The 18,842-nt window shown below is 53.2% G+C and overlaps 1 protein-coding gene across 3 annotated transcripts in view; it reads left to right on the forward strand.

Moving 5' to 3' along the window:
* PRKN (parkin RBR E3 ubiquitin protein ligase) overlaps window positions 1–18,842 on the forward strand; it is a 530,440-nt gene that overhangs the window by 441,845 nt on the left and 69,753 nt on the right. For all 3 annotated transcript variants that reach the window (XM_036317340.1, XM_036317341.1, XM_036317342.1), the window contains exons 8-9: window positions 9,385–9,446; window positions 12,346–12,492. In XM_036317340.1, the coding sequence (XP_036173233.1) occupies window positions 9,385–9,446; window positions 12,346–12,492 (209 nt within the window). The remainder of the gene's footprint in view (window positions 1–9,384; window positions 9,447–12,345; window positions 12,493–18,842) is intronic.

Consider the following 18,842-nt stretch of genomic DNA (forward strand, 5'->3'; position numbering starts at 1 on the left):
CTGTTGCAGGCTTGATCCCCAGGCCTCAACCTGAACCTGCACGAGAGGCAACCAATCGATGTTTCTCTCTCTCCTCCCCTTCCCTACACTCTCTCTAAAATCAATGACGGGGGCGGGGGTGTAGCCTCAGGTGAAGATTGACAACAACAAAACAAGAGTCGATCATCCATCCCATAAAAGCTGCGACGTGCGGGTGCTACTTTTCACAAATACCAGGCGACCGAAGCCGCACCCATGAACCGAGTAGATCAGCAGAACCTGCCCCACGTGTCTCCCAGACAGTTTCCCATCGGCCGGGCTTCGGGAAGCGTGTGAGTGCTTAGCTCACACCCGCTGCTTCCCCGACGCCGACCCGGGACGGATGCAGACGCAGGTCACCTGGAAGGAGTCATAACCAGCTTCATTTCTTCCCGATTTGCATGCGGGAGAACAGGCATCACCGGGTTCCCAGGCACTCCCTTTGGTTCCTCCGAATCACAGAGCCGCTGCCTGCACCTGGCGGAGCCACCACGGCGTCAGGGACGGTCCGGGGGCGCGTCCTGGGGGAAGAGCCCCGCGTGGCCGGGCAAAGGCCCGCGGTGAGGCTGTCACCCTGACGTGCGGCGCGGAGACCCCCCTCCCCACGGTGCTGCTGAGCGCAGCTTGGTAAGAGTCTGTCGCTGCAGGGAGGGTGTCTTTTTTAAAAAAATATATATTTTATTGATATTTTTACAGAGAGGAAGGGAGAGGGATAGAGAGTTAGAAACATCGATGAGAGAGAAACATTGATCAGCTGACTCCTGCACACCTCCTACTGGGGATGTGCCCGCAACCAAGGTACATGCCCGTGGCCGGAATCAAACCTGGGACCCTTCCGTCTGCAGGCCGATGCTCTATCCACTGAGCCACACCGGTTAGGGCGGGGCTGGGTGTCTTTTGAGGAGCAGCCCCTAAGCGAGCTGGGAAGGGTTCCCGGAGTGAGGGCTGGACTGGGCGTGCGCAGCTCCCGCTCACCTCCATCCCATGTAAACGGGTCCTCACTGCACGTCTTCTGGGGGGCGGCGGGGGGGGGGGCAGTGCTCGCAGCAAGCAGGAATCCGCCACGCGTTCTCTCACTTGTGGCGGCGGCGTAAGGGGATGTGATAAAAGATCTTACAGCAACAGGCCAGCCACGGGGTTTTGATTTGTTGTTCTTCTTTCTCTTGGCAGAACATGTTTCATGGAAGAGCTATTATGATATTAACTCAGCTACTTTACACAATAGGTTTTCGTGCTTTTTAGACCACATTGCATCCCAGGCCCGGCAGCACCATTGTCCCCGGAGCTGTGGGGACCATCTGGGCGTCACTGGCCAAGGCAGGGAGGCTGGGCTCAGGCGTCCTGTGTGGCTGGGAGCTGAAGGGCTGCCTGCAAGGAGTGTGCCCATCTTTCATGATGATGATGCCTGCGGGGTGCCGCCTGCCCTAATTGGATCTGATTAAGGTGGAATGCGAAAGCTGTCCTCATTTCTCTCCGAGTGGAGTGCTGCCAAGCCTCCGTGCAGGAAGGAGGAGGAGAGGGAGGGAGGAGGCAGGAGGGAGGAGGGACATGGGGAAGCATCAGCCAGCCCAGCCCCCTGCTCCCTAACCCCCGCCCGTGCCCGGGGGTGTGAGCTCATGACACATCCTACAGAGGGTCTTAGCAGCAGCTACCAAACTGCTAAACGCAACAACACCTTACCTGGCAGTAGTTGGACTTTAAGGAATGCATCCCATTTCCATCATCTGAATGATTTGCAAACATACAAGTAGAGGCGGCTCACTAACATGCATGGTTTGCAAACATACACATAGAGGCAACTGACATGCATGGTTTGCAGACATACACGTAGAGGCAGCTCACTGACATGCATGGTTTGCAAACATACACATAGAGGTGGCTCACTGGCACACATGTCAGTGTTCAGTGTTTGGGCAAAGGACGGTGCATAACACGGAAAGGTGAGCCGCCAGGACACAGGATGTGTTTGTACCGTTTGGCATGAAACAGTGCCCCTTCAGATCTTTAGGTAAAAAGAACAAGACAGAGAATTCCATGCTCAGAAGGATGCCACATATTTAGATTGTGTGTGTGCATGTGTGTGTGCATGTGTGTGTGCATGTGTGTGCATGTGTGTGCATGTGTGTGTGCATGCGCGGTGATCTAAAAGAATATTCACAGAAATGTGAATGGTGACTGTTGCTGGTGGTGGAATTCCTAATTGTTATTTCCTCGACGACGTGTTGTAGTATTTTACAATGACCATGAAAAAGTAAACACACCAGTTTTGTTTTGGAAAACACTCTTTTCAAAGAGGGACAGATAAATGTAAATATTAAACATTTTCCTAACACCTCCTAAATAGGAAAAAACACCCTGGAAATGATGTTCCCACAGCAGCTCTTCTAAGAAACGAAAGATGCATGCGCCCCCCCCCCAGCAGCACTGTGCATTAGGTGACCCATTTTCTTCTTTTTTCAATATGTTTTTATTGATTTCAGAGAGGAAGAGAGAGGGAGAGAGAGATAGAAACATCAGTAATGAGAGAGAATCACTGACCGCCTGCCTCCTGCACGCCCCACACCTGGGATCGAGCCCACAGCCCAGCATGTGCCCTGACCAGAATTGAACTGGCAATGCCTCGTTCGTGGGACAATGCTCAACCACAGACCCACACCGGCCGGGCCATTTTCTTACCATTTTAATGCATTAATTACATTTTCAGGTTCCAGATTTCATGGGCTTCTTCTCTCTCAACACTTTAAAACAACACCCCGGGTCCTGGCTGGTTTTTGATCAGTGGTTAGAGCAGCCGTGGGCAAACTACGGCCCGCGGGCCGGATCCGGCCCGTTTGAAATGAATAAAAGTAAAAAAAAAAAAAAAAGACCGTACCCTTTTATGTAATGATGTTTACTTTGAATTTATATTAGTTCACACAAACACTCCATCCATGCTTTGGTTCCGGCCCTCCGGTCCAGTTTAAGAACCCATTGTGGCCCTCGAGTCAAAAAGTTTGCCCACCCCTGGGTTAGAGCCTCAATCCACAGACTGCAGGGTCACGGGTTCAATTCCAGTCAAGGGCATGTACTTGGGTTACAGGTTTGATCCCCGGGGCACGTGCGGGAGGAAACCAGTCAATGTGTTCCTCTCATATCAGTGCTTCTCCCTCTCTCCCCCTCCCTTCCACTCTCTCTAAAACTCAATGGAAAAATATCCTCAGGTGAGGATTGACAAACACAAACAAGCACACCCCTGGCTTTTGTACTTGCTAGAGGTGATAGTTGATGAACATTTGAAAAGCCACCAAATAACCAGAACACGAAGACAGCAAAACAGTGGAGGCCACAGGCTATGAACTTGGGAGTGAGAAGCTGGAGCCCCGAGCCCCCTCACGGAGGACCGTCTAAAGGCCGCTGAGGGCTTGCGGAGGGTCACCTTCCGCTCTGGACACTGACTATATCTGAGTCGATTAATTGTTACCCCCTAGTTGACAAGAGCTTCAAGCCAACTGTCTATAAACCGTTTTCCCAGGGAGGTGCCAGAAAGGAGGGCTGGTTCGCTGTCTGGGTCCCGTGTCCCGGGCCTGGTGCCGGCCTGGGTGGGGACGCGGAGGAGGCAAAGGGAGCCGGTCTGTGGCAGCTGCTGGTGCCCCCCCCCCCCCAAACCTGCCCCATCTGCGAGAAGAACCATCATCCCCGCGTTTGAAGGAACGAATGCTTGCGAACACCCTACTTCAGATCATGAATAGCCAATCTGGAGTCCTTGGTAGAACTCTGCTGACAGCTGAGAGCTACTCATATTTGGGCATTTTGGCGAATTGAAATAAAGAGCGATTACTGATTTTCATAGGAGGAAATGTACAGCTCTGGGCAGCAAGCCCTGGCGTAATTAACAGCGTAGCTGAAACTGCGCGCTTTTCCCCACCACGGAATCTGTCATTTGTCCTTCACGTTGAAGTTTTTGTTCTGTTTGTCTCCTCTCTTTCCAATGTCGCTCACATCAGCATACAAACTTTAAACATGGGAACTGCGGGGAAGCAGTGATGAATGTAAGGAGTGGAGCTTAGAGAGCTTAACAATTATCCTTTTTAGGGCTTGAAATACGCCTTTCAGTAATGAATGCAACCATGCCCACGCTAAGACGAATAAAAGACACGACGCATAGCCCGAGAGTAATAAGGGAAATTACTGAGAAAACATAAAATACAGAAAGAGAAAGAGAATATCACGAAACACTTGTAACGTTATTTAAAAAGCACACAAAGGCAGATTTTAGGCCCCCGTTGGAAATGCATCGATTCCTGAAGTCCAATAGCACTTATTTCTCTAACATCGTTCCGGATATTGTTTATTGTTTCGATTTAGCGCTGCCTGAGTGCATGCCAAGGAAGTCCGTGTTAAAGAACACATTCCATGGCAAAGAGCAGGACGCGGAAACGCGGACCGCGCGTGTCCAGTTCATAGGCAGGCGTGTCCTTAAGCGCGTGTGCACGCAGGCTGTGTGGGGCTCGGGGGCTGCTACTCAGAAGACCCTCACTGATGTCACTGTACTACTCAGTCACCCGCCGACCCCCTGCACCCGGTCCAACAGAACTTCATCGGAAGCGATGTCTGTGGGGTGAGTCCTTCTTGATGGGACCCACTCGGGGGTCACAGTCCCACGGGTTTTCCCCCCCATTATGTCAACTGGGCATTGACGTGCGCATTTGAGGGAACTGGCCACCACCACAGTCCATGGGAAACCATGTGAACTTCACTCAAAATGTATTAAAATCACCTCCATTCCTTCCCATTTTCCTCCTCTCGTTTCAATCAAGATGAGCTTTTAAGAGCAACGACGAGAGAGCCATGGTCTGGGGTCACCTTCTGCCCCGAGACCCTCACGCCCTGAGGGGTCGCTCCTGTGTGGACCACCCGAATTAAACTTGTCACCTGAGCCACGTGGCTGATGAAAGTGCCACCCTCTAGAAATTTCGAGTAAGAATCACTCAAAACATAGGCCAATTACAAAGGGAGAGTTTTATGCAACACGCAGGCTAGCCAACATCTCGGGAATATACACACTGAGAATAATTTTCTAATTTTTAAAATTGTTTTGACATCATAGCAACATACAAATGAGAAAAGTGTCTAGTGTCTTTAATGCTCTGTTACCGTATTTTTAATGTTCAGTTACCGTCTGTCACACATCCCGCGTCCGTTCTCCCAAATGCCCGCCAGGAAGTCCAGCGAGGACGCCAGCCTCCTGCAGGGAGGGGCCCACCGCGTGGACAGAAAGGGGGAGTCAAGATGTATGGGGTTTGGGGAGCTGGGCTGCAGCGGTGACGGCAGATGCTTCAGGTGGGGAGGTGGTGGGACCTGAACAGGATTCCTTACCACACTCACTGCAAACGGTCCCGCCTGCTCTCCTCCTCACGCGGGTCTGTCGTCGTCTTCTTTGGACGTAGAGCTCGTCGTCTTCTTAGCATCGCATCATTTCCCACCCAGTGTGGGATTTCCGCTGTCTCTCTCCCCCTTAGGACGCAAGCTCCGAGGGGGGCTTGTGTCTGTTTCCACTTCCCTACCAACACGACCCAGGCGCCCGAGGAGTGCCTGGCAGGGTGGGTGCCCTGTGGGTGCCTGTTGAGTGGTGTAGTCTCTTCTACTGATGGCCATTCTAGATGTTTCCTTCTACTGCGGCCATGATTACAGCAGCTGTTGCAGGAACTGCTCTGCACACATCCCCTGTGTAACTGTAAGTTTCTCTCCGATGCACACCTGCAAGGGGATTGCTCGGTGCAAGGCGGCCAGCTTCAAGGTGCTTTTGAACTGGTTTGGGAAGTCTCAGATCCATTCTGCATCGGCCATGGAGAAGCAGTCCTTTATAGACATGCAGAAATACCTGTTGGCAGAGAGCAGTGATGAAGATAAGCTGGCCCCAGCCAGTTTGGCTCAGTGGATAGAGCGTCGGCCTGTGGACCAAAAGGTCCCAGGTTCAGTTCTGGCCAAGGGCATGTACCTTGGTTGCAGGCTCCTCCCCAGCCCAGGCCCTGGTCAGGGCTTGGGTAGGAGGCAACCAATCGATGAGTTTCTCTCACATCAATGTTTCTCTCTGTCTTTCCCTCTCTCTCCCACTCTCTGTAAAAATCAATGGAAAAATATCCTCTGGTGAGGCTTAACAACAGAAATAAATAACTAAAGATAAGCTGGGTCTTATTGATCAGAGTGATGATGCCTGGATGTGATTGTGTCGAGTCCCACTGCTGACTGAATGCGGTTGCTCAGCCAAGAGGCGGTCGCGAATTTTCCGTGGATTCTCTCAACACCTGACTCTCAGCCTAACTCAGAAGTGTCTCTTCAGCTCAGGGAACGGAGCCTCTGGTCCGCCCGGCGGCACCGAGTGGCAGGAGCCCACCCGGCCGCTCGCAGAGCCGGCCTGCAGCTGTGCCCGCTGGCGTGTGCTTAAGGCAGCTGTTCCATGTGTGGCCGCATTGATCACATGGAATCAGCACTTATTTTCTCTGCCTTTTTCATCCTTAGCCAGCTTCCTTTTCCAAGTTGTTCTTAAAGGGGAGCTAGACGGCAGCTGTCATTGTCAGGCCTGCAGGAGGGATCCGAAGCTTTGCCCCAGAGAGGAATAGCCTTCCGAGCACTTCACACCCCCCAGCAGCCAGCTGCACCCTGTGACTGCTGGGTCATGCGCCCGTCCCAGCAGCACACCAGAGAGCTGAGCTCCGTCGCCATGATCCCCCCAGGCCTGGTGCTCACGGTGTTCCGTTGAACCCCAAGGACATCACACGTGCCCCTGTAAAGATTTGCCAGGAAATTAAAAGGAAAAATAGTCACTGAAGACTCATGTGGCCTGTAACGCTTTTTATTGGATTTTATTTTCCAAATGAGCCTCCCCTACTGCACAGGGCGGCTATTGGGAAAGTCCCGCTAAAGCTTTCTGAAAAGGTTCGTTGAGTGAACCCCCGAGAGGTGTGGGGTTTAGTCTCTCTCGGTGCCTTCGTGGGCAGGACCCACCGCTTGCAGCACATTCTCCTGAGGAGGTTCCGGTTAGATCGTGACAGTCTCCGTGGCGAGGGAACAGGATAAAAGCCCATGTTGGTTACAGATGCCGAAGTGAAAATCCCGGCTTCAAAGTTACCCTTTAAAAAAATAAGAGTCCACTCTGGCGTCATGTGTTGTTGTTTTTTTTTAAATAAACATTTTAATTTACTTTTAATGCCAAACAGTCAACTTACCTTTATTTCAGGGAGCTCGGGTTTTAGGAAGCCGGTACAAAAGATGAGAAAGGCGTTTCATAACTGGGGGTCGAAGGGGAGGTAAAACAATGGAATAGTGTGTAGTCAGGATAAGTCCAGAGAGAGATGCAATTCTAATTTAAGTGGCCAAGGGAAACTAAACAGGCTTTTAAAACTGGACAAGGACAAGAAAAATAAGGGAATAACAGGAAGAGAAGGGTCCACGCAGAAGAAGAAAGCACAGTGTTAGCAGGCAACGAGGCCCCCAGCTCCTGTTTTCCTGGCAAAGAGAACATTTCCCACATCAGAGAGGACAGAACAAGAGACTTCAGGAGGAACTTACACTAAAGAAAAGTGAGGGCAGAACCAGGACCCCTTTCCTAAGTGTTTGGACAAACACTCCCTGAGCGTCATCCCCGAGGCACTGCCGGGATCTGTGAGACGCCAGAGAGTAAGACTTGGATTTTTTTTTAACTTTTCAAAATGGGATTTAGAGGTAGAATTTCGAGGTGGGACGTGGCTTACTCAGCTCTGCCAGCTGGTTCATTTACAACCTGCGTGACCAAGGTGAGTCACCTTGAGTATGACAGAGCGGCTGCAAGTAGGAAACAGCCCATTCTCCTCCCTTCCAATCCCCCCTCCCCGCCCCCCCATCCCCAACGCAAACCAGGTCAGCCCTGGTTAAACAGAATCGCGCCTCATCAGTTCTTCCCTTTGGCGTCTTTCTGGAATATTTGCTTTTGGCTGCAGCTTGTTTGCCATGCGCATCCATCTGTTGACTGTGTATTCAAGCGATGCCTTCTGTGTGCTCTGGCTGACCCAGCGGCGGAGCAGAGGGCATGGGAAGTGGTGGCTAACTGGCCCTTTAATCTGAAGTTTGAGTTGGTTTCCCTTTTGCATGTTTGGATAAGTGGATGTGTTTGGGGGTCTTGGCTCAAGTTATTTTCATTATTGCCCCAACGGGTGAAATTTGAAATGGCCAGTGAGATTTAAAACAAACAAACAAACAGAAAAACCTCCCAGCTAGTTTGATGGTAAAAATATGTCATACAGCTTTATGATAATCAAATAAAAATATCAGATTGCTTATTAATCACTTTAGATTACTGTAGTGAATAAAGGAATAAATAAGTTAATAAAAAGACAGCAAACGTAAAGCCCTAAATGTAAACTATCCATACTTTTCTGGGAATATATGACCTGATGATATGTATAAATGCATATAGTATACAGGGGTGGGCAAAAGTAGGTTTACATAATACAAATAAATAACACAACAATTAGTAAATAAGAATAGAAGAATAAACTCCTTTCGCATACTCACAGCTGTAAGGCTACTTCCTCCCCCCCTGCACATACATTTATACATCCGTTTCCATATGTATGTACTTGATAGTCTGGTGTCCCTCAGCGTGCTGTCACAACAAGTCTCAGTTATTTAGTTGCATCCTGGGCTTTTTTAACTAAATTGGCCTCTAAAATCTTGGGGGTTGGGGGAATAAATGGTATTTCTGGGACACCAGCAGAACAGCCATCTCAGGCCCCGTCTCACAGGTACTCCCAGGTCTCACAGGTACTCCCGCGTCTCACAGGTACTCCCACGCTCCAGAGACTGGAACCCCCTCTGCCTGTTCTTCTCTCGTTCGTGTCACAACCTAAAAGGTGACTCCTTGCTCCCAAAGACAGCTGGGCCTCAGGAACCGATGCGAGGCTGTGTCTCCACCGCCGTCTTTGGTTGAATCGCAGGCAACCAAGTGACCCAGAACCTCGCCCCTCACTGAGCCGATAGTCACCTGAATCGCCACTCTGAACCGAGCCACTTCCCCCAAGGCCCTCCGTGGGAGGAGCTCGGCCAAGTGGTCTTCTCGCGTCAAGCATCGAGGTCTCGTCTCTATAGTCTCGGACGTGCCTGGCGCCATTAATTTACGCTTTTCACCAAAACCCTTCCCTCAGGATGTCCATTCATTTTAGTGTCTGTTGCCAGGGGTGACCATCACCTGGTCCTACTTGTGAGCTACTCTCCCAGAGCATGAGATGCTATGACAGCAAGGGCTCTATCCAGTCGCTTAAAGAGGAAGACCATGTCCCACATGACCCAACATTCAGAATTGGAGCCGACCCCGTCCGATTCCTGTTTGTCACTGATTTCTCTCTCCAACAGCCGGCTGCCCCGACTCCTTGATCAAAGAGCTCCATCACTTCAGGGTCCTCGGGGAAGAGCAGGTGAGTGAGCATCGCCGAGGCCCCCCACCGTGTCACAAAGACTCGCTAACGAGGCGGCCTGGGCTCCCCCAGGGGGCGGAGTGTCTCCTGAGCCCGGTTGCCCGAAATGGGGGGGTGCCCTGGGGGTCTGTGTGAGGACACCCCTCCCCTGTCCGACCCACCAGGCCAGACAGGTCATTGATTGGCACACCGGCTGCCCACCAGAGCACTTCATCTCCACACCAACAGAGAGCAGGGGGACTGGCAGACAGCAAGCCAATCAGCGGACGGCTGCGTCTGAGGGACCGGGCGTCACAGACAGCCCGGCCCCTTGTCTGCGCGTGGAGGGGCCGGCTCTTCCCATGGGCGTGTGTGCTTCCTGAGCGTTGTCCACTTCCACTCCGCCACTTCCTCTGCGGCTGTGGCTGCGTGACGCATACACAGCGTGTCCCACTTAAGGCCGATTCTTTAACTTCTGTGAGAGGCATCTGATGAGAGAGAGCGAGAGAGAGAATGTGAGAGAGACACATCGATTGGCTGCCTCCCACATGTGCACTGACCGGGATCAGGGATTGAACCTGCAACCCAGGCACATGCCCTTGACTGTGAATCTAACTCTCGCCCGTCCTGTGCGCAGGCCGACTCTCTAACCACTGAACCACACCGGCCAGGGCTGTGTGTGCTTTTTAATCATCCAAAATCACCAGACGCATCAGTTACAGTATTTCTCTTCCTGTAGAAAAGGAACCGAGTGTGCCACAACCAGAACGAGTGTGGTAGAGGCATCTCCGAGCAATTCTGTAGCTAACGCACAGAGAGGCCGGGCGCGCACACGCCCGCCAGTACCCGAGACCCCCAGGGAGGAGGCGCAGGGATCCCTAAGGCACTGGCGGACTTCGTCCCTGGCTTAGCGACTTCCTGGCGGAAAGCGGTGGTCGCAGCAGAAAAATATGCTTCACTAAATGAAATAGATAATCTGCCATCAAATCAGGAAATAGCCAATTACGGGAGAACAATCTGTTTAAAATAGAAAAGTAATGTTGCAGGTGACACCATCCCTCGTCATGCTGTATTGAGTCCCTCGCCACTGATAGTTGAGGGACACTGAGTTCCTCCGTTCCCTCTGCGGCCATGTGCACCAGCTATGGGCGGACAGCGCGCTGCGTTCAGGACACAGACACGGGAATGGAGGGCGTGCAAAGGGTGCGCAGAGCAGTCTGAGGGGCTGAACCTCACTCTGCAGCTTCTCGCAGACAGCCCACGACACAGCAGCCACCTCCTCCCCTATTGCCCAGCACATTCCCTGCCCTTCTCGGCATGTTGGGTGCACTCGGGGCAAGATTTAGTAAAGGGTCCCTGAGGAGGTCAGGACGTGATCGCCAGCATGAAATCTCCCGATTATATAAACGCCTCCTCACTCCGCACGTGAAATATCTCATGTCATCCCTGATCATTGCACAGCTCGTGACATGTAGCAGACCTTTTCCCAGGAGTCCACCCGCTCCGGTTTGCTCACCTAAGCAACCTCGACCTCCTAGCCCCTCATTAACGCTGACTCCCCCTCCTGTCTCCCCGTGGCTCCCTCTGCTCCAGCGCGGCCTGCTCACCGCCCCTCAGAGGACCAGGCAGGGGCCTCGGCCTTTGTACAGCGATGCCCTTCCCCACGGCCACGTGGCTTTCTCATCTCCCAGCCTCGGTGGTGCTCGCTGAGCCTGGACTGTGCGTGTCCTCATTCCCTGCTCACTCTACACTGCGATCCGTCCGCCGGGACTCACTCTCCTCTGTGTTTATTCTCCTTCCCACGTGTCTCCGTCTGAGCCCTTGCCCTTTAATCTCAGCATTCATTGTCCGTCCGGTGGACCAGCAGGGGCATCTGTCCTGCTCGCTGCTGAGTCCCCAGCGCCACGGTCCTGCCCGGCCCAAGGCAGCTTCCCTCAACGCCGCCTAAACCCGTTCCCAGCTGAGCACACGCATGCGGCTTGCTCCCGTGTGGGGAGACCACGATCCGACGTGCGAGGACAGCACGTTAGCGCTGCCGTCACCGGGGAGGCCTGGCCCTGGCACTGGGGTCCGGGGGTTGCTCTGCCGCTGGGGCCATCCCACGGCCTGAGCCATCAGCCGCACCAGGAGGTCGGGTGGAGGCGGGGCCGAGGAAGGGACCACTGTGCTCTCGGGGCCTGTGTGCACCGCGGCCCCAACGCCCAGAGGACCCCGGGAGGAGGTGGAGCTGCCCCTCTCTGGGGAGGCTGGGTGCGTGGTGAGTGCCCTGGTGCAGGCGTGTCTGCCAGAACGTGTATAAACTAACACCATCGCATGGAGTCAGTGGGAGCAGTGTTTGCAAATAAACAAACTGTGCAACGTGTTTCTGAGGACACGTTTCCAGAAGCACCAGGACCAAGCCCCTCACCTGCTGTGCCAGGGGCGGCTGGGGGCCGGGCCGTGGGCCGCACCTTCGGCCTCTGCGTTTCTCACTGAGACGGGCAGCGCGGGTCCATCACGTGGCCTCAGCACCTCACTGTGTGTCTGTGTGTCTGTGTGTCTGTGTGTGTGTGTCTGTGTGTGTGTGAAGTTGGGGGAGGGTCCTCAGCACCTCACTGTGTGTGTGTGTCTGTGTGTGTCTGTGTGTGTCTGTGTGTGTGTGTGTGTGTGTGAAGTTGGGGGAGGGTCCTCAGCACCTCATTGTGTGTGTGTGTGTCTGTGTGTGTGTGTGTCTGTGTGTGTGTGAAGTTGGGGGAGGGTCCTCAGCACCTCACTGTGTGTGTGTGTGTCTGTGTGTGTGTCTTTGTGTGTCTGTGTGTGTGTGAAGTTGGGGGGGTCCTCAGCACCTCAGTGTGTGTGTGTGTGTCTGTGTGTGTGTCTGTGTATGTGAGAAGTTGGGGGACGGTCCTCAGCACCTCACTGTCCGGTTCTGTCTCTGCAGTACGGCCGCTACCAGCACTACGGCGCCGAGGAGTGCGTGCTGCGCATGGGCGGCGTGCTGTGCCCGCGCCCCGGCTGCGGCGCCGGGCTGCTCCCCGAGCCCGGGCAGCGGAGGGTCACCTGCGAGGCCGGCGGCCTGGGCTGCGGGGTGAGTACCGCGGCACGCGTGTCGCTTTTCCGTGTTGGCTGCTTCGGCAACTGGCGGGGTTGCCTCTGTGCTTTGTCTCATTTCTCATTTGGACTCACACATCTAACAAAAGGGTTTAAAATTCTTTTATAGGATCGCAGAGGTGATAGATAGATGATGGATAGATAGATGACAGATGATAAAATGATAGGTAGTTGATAGATAGACAAGTAGATGATAAAACGATAGACAAATAGATGATAAAATAATAGATAGACAAATAGATGATAAAATGATAGCTAGATGATAGACAAATGGATGATAAAATGATAGTTGATAGAGAGATAGACAAGTAGATGATAAAATGATAGATAGATAGACAAATAGATGATAAAAAGGTAGACAAATAGATGATAAAATGATAGATAATAGATAACAGACAAATAGATGATAAAATAATAGATAGATGATAGATATATAGATAGAAAGGGATTTATTTCTTGGAGGGGAGGGAGGTGTACGCTTTCATTGGTCTCACTGTGTTTATTCTAAGCCAGTGGTTCTCAACCTTCTGGCCCTTTAAATACAGTTCCTCATGTTGTGACCCAACCATAAAATTATTTTCGTTGCTACTTCATAACTGTCATATTGCTACTGTTATGGATCGTAATGTAAGTATCTGATATGCAGGATGGTCTTAGGCGACCCCTGTGAAAGGGTCGTTCGGCCGCCAAAGGGGTCGCGACCCCCAGGTTGAGAACTGCTGTTCTAAGCCGTGGGAACCACTAGTGAGTCATGAACTTGTCCGCTGATTCAGAGCGACAGTGGCTGGTCTCCTCTGAGCGGCTGTCGGAGAGGCGGCGGGCAGAGTCCCCGTCCACGGGGTCGGCGCAGAGCTGCCGGCCTGGTGTCTCAAGAAGCAAAAGGAAGGTTCATGTGGGAAACGTGAAATGCTGTCGCGCCATAACGATCATTCCCGGTGGCGGTGACGTTTGTGCCGAGAGCCGGCCCCCGGGCCTCGCCTGGCTGGTCTGGCCGGGCTGACGCCGGGGGAGGCAGGCGACGCGGGGGCCACTGCGCTATAAACTGGCGTGGCGAAGGGACAGCGCCCGACAGGGAACGCAGGCGGAGGGGACAGGCGGGGCTGCTGACGAACGGGCTGCGGGTGGAGGGAAACGTTCGCTCCGAGCGGCCGCATTGCCAGAACTCTGCGAGGGACGGGCGGTGGCAGGGGCACAGCCACCCGACCAGCTGAGCACGGAGGCACCCGAAGGTAAGTCGGCTCCTGTCGCCCGTACAGCCGCCTGCCTGTCATGGGGTGCACGTTGAACAAGAACGTCCCGCGGGACTCGGGGGGAGCCCTGTGGCTGGCCAGGCTGACCTTAGCTCCGGCACCTCTGCCCGTCCTGCGGAAAGCTGTCCCGAGGACACGGCGAGGGAGCCCGAAGGCGCCCCTCTGGACTCGCTGCTGGGCCCCCGCCGCGCTGCGGGCTCTCCGAGGCGTGCGCGGGGCCGTCGAAACGCACCTGGAAGCTCGTTTCCCACCCTCCTCTCTCCTCGCTCTCCCCGCTTTCTGACACGCGCCGTCTGCTGTGGTGGGACATCTGTCAGCTGCCCGGCCCTTCGGGACTGAGGATGGTCGGGGAGCCAGTGCGCTGAGGAGCCGTGGTCGGTTCGTGTCGTTTCCGCGGCAGAACAGGTCCCTGTAGGTAGAAGCTGGAGAAGTGAGTCGGCTCGTGTTTGCTCTGAGGCCAGGGGTGACCCTGCAAAATGGGCTGCGGGGGGCGGAGGCGGCCTCGTCCTGCACAGCATCCACGGGGCCCGGGGGGAGGCGGGGACACAGCCGAGGAGGAACCACAGTCCTGCCCATGGGAGCACCCAGCCCCGTCAGCTTCGGCGGCTCTCAGCTGGGACGCACGGCTTTCCCGTAAGACCCCGGCCCATCCCCTGGGCCTAGTTTTTCCTCCACCATCAACTGACCCAGAAAGCACAACGCTTGGGGGCACAAAGGGGGACGTGTGTAACGCTCTCAGCAATAGAGATTCTGTAAGCACAACTCCTATCACGCGTCTCCGAAAACACTTGACGCAAAAGTGCGCCTCACACGCCAAGAGGCTCAGAGCCAAACCCCCTCCCGTCCGTGGAGTTTAGATATGAAGCCTTAGGGGGGCTCCGAGAGGCCCACAGACACATCCTCCGTGTGAGGCGCGCGTGCGTGGGCTTCGGGCCTGCGAGGTTTTATTCTGCCCGTGGTCAGGCCCACCACGCCCCTGAGGGCCCCGCGCATCCAGGGTGGCTGGTGTCTATGGTTTTCGTCCCACAAGGCAGCCGTCGGCACTGTGACCGTCTCCGGCTTCTTTGACGTCGGTGCTCAGGTGCGTATTTGCGAGTCTCTTACTCGGGCGTCTGCGCCTGTCCAGTGGCGGTCAGAGGGCCTGGTGCTGTGCTCTCTGTCACTGGGCTTACCTGTCCCCGGGGCAGGTGTACTCGATCACCACTGAGGGCAGATTGCTGTGGAAAAGATAATGCCAGCCCCTCTAGGAGAGACCTGGTAGGCGGGGGGGTGCAGCAAACTTACCGCCATCACGAAGGATTATTCCAGGTCAGCGCCGCCTCCCAGGATTGGTGGGAGCTGGCGTGTCACTCTTGTTTCCTGTCTTTATATTTCTGTCCTCGGTGCTTCCATTCTGGTCGTTATTAAATTCATATGGTGGGGGTTCACCATTCACTGAATGAATGAATGAATGAATGAATGAATGAATGAATGTTACGCAGAAGTAATATGAAGGTGCTATCACCTTCATTTTCAAATATTAATGGTCATTTATCGAATCTTAGAATTGCTTACCTTGCCTCAACAAGAACCTCTTCAGAAAATATGAAACTCCTTCATGTACTTATACAACACTAGAGGCCGGGTGCATGAGATTCATGCACTGGGGTGGGGGTGGGGGGGTCCCATCCCTCAGCAAGGCCTGCACCCTCTCACCGGCAGTCAGACATCCCTCTCGCAGTCCAGGGCTCTCACAGTCCAGGACCCCTCGCTCTTTACCGCCCATCTGCAGGGGAGGCAGGAGAGGCTCCCGCCACTGCCGCTGCTCTCGCCAGCCATGAGCCCAGCTTCTGGCTGAGCAGCGCGCCCCCTGTGGGAGCACACTGACCACCAGGGGGCAGCTCCTGCATTGAGCGTCTGCCCCCTGGTGGTCAGCGCGTGTCATAGTGATTGGTCATTCTGTTGTTCGGTTGATTTGCATATTAGGCTTTTATTATATAAGATGCAGGGTTTTAGTTGCACACAAAACACATAATTCAGAATACCAAAGTATGTAAGTTCAGAGACCCACAAAAATTCATTAGGAACTGAGGGTACTGTAAAAGTTAGGGCTTATATGCCCCGCAGGAGGCCACGTGGCCAGGTCAAGTCATTCTGACACGCAAAGTGTGTCCGTCTCGGCAGCGAGGCTTTCGCTCTAACGCAGCCCAGAACATTCTCACAGCGACACACAGAGCTCAGTGGAGAATATTCTCGGGGGTCAAATCGCCTTACCTCACCCTCTGCCAACCTCTGATCATACTGTTACTGCTGCTCATAAAAACGTTAATTGATTTCCTGCGGAGTTGGCGTTATGCATTCTTCTTCTCTCTGGGTTATTGCCATTCGTCGGAACTGTCTCAGTAACTTTACGACTCCGAAGTAAAATGTTGACGTGTTTAATATTGGAAAATGGCAGGCAAATATGGAATACATTATAGTCACTCACCTGGGAACCCAGAAAGCTACAGCAACCCAACCTTGTGAATGTTCTGCGAATAATGCATCTTTATCTTAAAAAATCTTTATAAGCAGTGTGGTAAAGGCCTGGGGGGCTAGTGGTTCACTGGGGGAAAGGGGTACATATAATACCTCCGACAATAAAGATGTTTTTAGAAATGTAGACTCCAAACTCAGGGGGTTTATATTGTGATGTTTTCCGAGAGACGTCGGGGGGGGGGGGAGGGGGGGGCGCGCGGGTTTCCTTTGTGAGTCGTGTGGTTGTGAGCAGTGACCACGCCCGGCTGGGTCCCACCTGTGGCGTTGTTTGGGGATATTGTATGTCTGGGTGGTCATTTATAAAATAATACCAGTAATTGGATGAAGAGTCTCCTGTTTTGAATGAGAAATCCAGGGACAAGATTTAACAACTGCAAAAAAAAAAAAAAAAAAAAAAAAAAGAACCCAAACAAACAAAAAAACACCATTTAACTAAAAACCAAAGATTTTTTAAATCTCATTACTGGCCGTTAGTTACGGAAATAAAGTAGAATTTCTCAAGGCCTTGCCAGGCACTCCCTCCTTTACGGACCATCCTGAGCCGCTCTCCGGCGGTTTCCCCGGAGTCAGTGCGGCGGGGCCTGGGGCTGCCCACACGCACTGCCTCTGACCAGGTGTGCGTGTCATTGTCTCCCCTGAAGACAGTCTCAGAGTCTGCAGACCCTACAGCTACCGGGGCCCCGTCACCCCGGACCTAGACCTTCACGGTTTGGAGTGCCACCTGCTGTGTGCGAGGACATTGCGTCCAAAACGGTGGTTTTGAGCCACTCGCAGCCATGGCATTAAGACATCATGGCTTTTAGTTCAGTGAGTCCATTCCAGCCCGAACGTAGGAAAGGGGTCGATGAAGACAAATGGAGATACTAGTCTCTCATTCAGACATCGCTAGTTACTGAGTGAAAGCTTAACCAATAGATGGCAGCCAGGTGCTCAGAAAAGAAAGCAGGCAGATGGTCAGCGTGAGAAATAAAAGGGAAAACAGAGTGGTTACACTTCCTATTCGTTAAAGATACTTTAATTTTATAAATATGCATAATTTAATTCAGTTACATGAGTATTTTGAAAACTATATGGACTTCTCCCTTTTGTTGAAAAGACTAGAGATTAAAATCTGGACTCCAGTCAGCCAAGGATCTCCTATGCATATAAGCATAGCCCCGACACAGACAGCAGTGTGGTGAAGGCCTGGGGGCTAGTGGGTCACTGGGGGAAAGGGGTACATATAATACTTCCGGCAATAAAGATGTTTTTAGAAATGTAGACTCCAAACTCGGGGGGTTTATATTGTGATGTTTTCTGAGAGACGCCGGGGCGGGGGGTGGGGGGCAAGGGGGGCGGGGGGACAGGTTTCTGTTGTGAGTCGTGTGGTTGTGAGTGGTGGCCGCGCCTGGCTGGGTCCCGCCTGCTCGCTCGCTGCCTGTCCGTCACAGAAGGTGGGGCCACGGCTTGTTGACGCACTGCCTTTTGATGTGCAAGATGCTGTTTGCCAAAAGCATTTCTCAAAGGAAGTTAATGTGATGAAATTTCAAAAATATAGGCCTTCGGTGTTGATTTGACGTGTGTCCAAAGCCCTGTCTCAGCTTGGAGATGGGCTCGCGTGCAGGTTGGAAAGAAGTCTCGCTAGACTTCCTGCCCGGGAGACAGCGCGAGGTGCAAAGACAGAAAGCTTTTATTTGTCTTAATTAGAGAAGCTGTTCGCGGAAGTGCACGCTGTGCCTGCCTCCCTCCGAGAAGCGTGCAGCCGCCGGCAGATGTCCCTAGAAAGTGGATTAAAATAGAAAAACACGTCTTCTCACAACACCGACCACTGTCCACTCCACAAGGCTTTCGCTGCTTTTAGTCAAAATACAGGGAACTGCGAAATGGTTATGCAATTTTAAAGGGGTGAGCGACAGCCTTAGCCGGTTGGCTCAGTGGATGAAGCGTCGGCCCTCGGACAGAAGGGTCCCGGGTTTGATTCTGGTCAAGGGCACATGGGGAGGCAACCAATCGATGTGGCTCTCTCACATCGATGTTTCTCTCTGTCTCTCCCCCTCCCTCCCACTCTCTAAAAATCAGTGGAAAAATGCCCTCGGGTGAGGATGAACACTCACAAGGAAGGGGTAAGCAGCACCCTTGGGACAATGTGTCAGGAAATCAGTTTTGTGGCAAATTGAGCGGGGAGCCTGCCCCGCCTGCACGCTGGGGGAGAGCGCGGGACAGGCAGCTGACAGCCTCTGCGGGGAGGGGGGGGGCTCCTCTCTGTGCATTGATTCTCATCCGGGGCCACCACGCTCCCTCCAACACGGCAGCCTCACGCCACAGTGGGAGGCGCGCGGGAGGCAGCCGGTCAGTGATCCTCATCATTGATGTTCCTATCTCTCCCTCTCCCTTCCTCTCTGAAATAAAATATATATATATACTAGGGGCCCGGTGCACAAAATTCGTGCACTGGGTGGGGGGGGGGGAGTTTCCCTCAGCCCAGCCTGCCCCCTCTCACATACTGGGAGCCCTTAGGCGTTGACCCCCATCACCCTCCAATCGCAGGATCGGCCCCTCATTTCCCCCCATCACTGGTTCT

The sequence above is a fragment of the Myotis myotis genome, unplaced genomic scaffold (assembly GCF_014108235.1).
Source record: "Myotis myotis isolate mMyoMyo1 unplaced genomic scaffold, mMyoMyo1.p scaffold_m19_p_7, whole genome shotgun sequence".
NCBI classification, from domain to species: Eukaryota; Metazoa; Chordata; class Mammalia; order Chiroptera; family Vespertilionidae; genus Myotis; species Myotis myotis.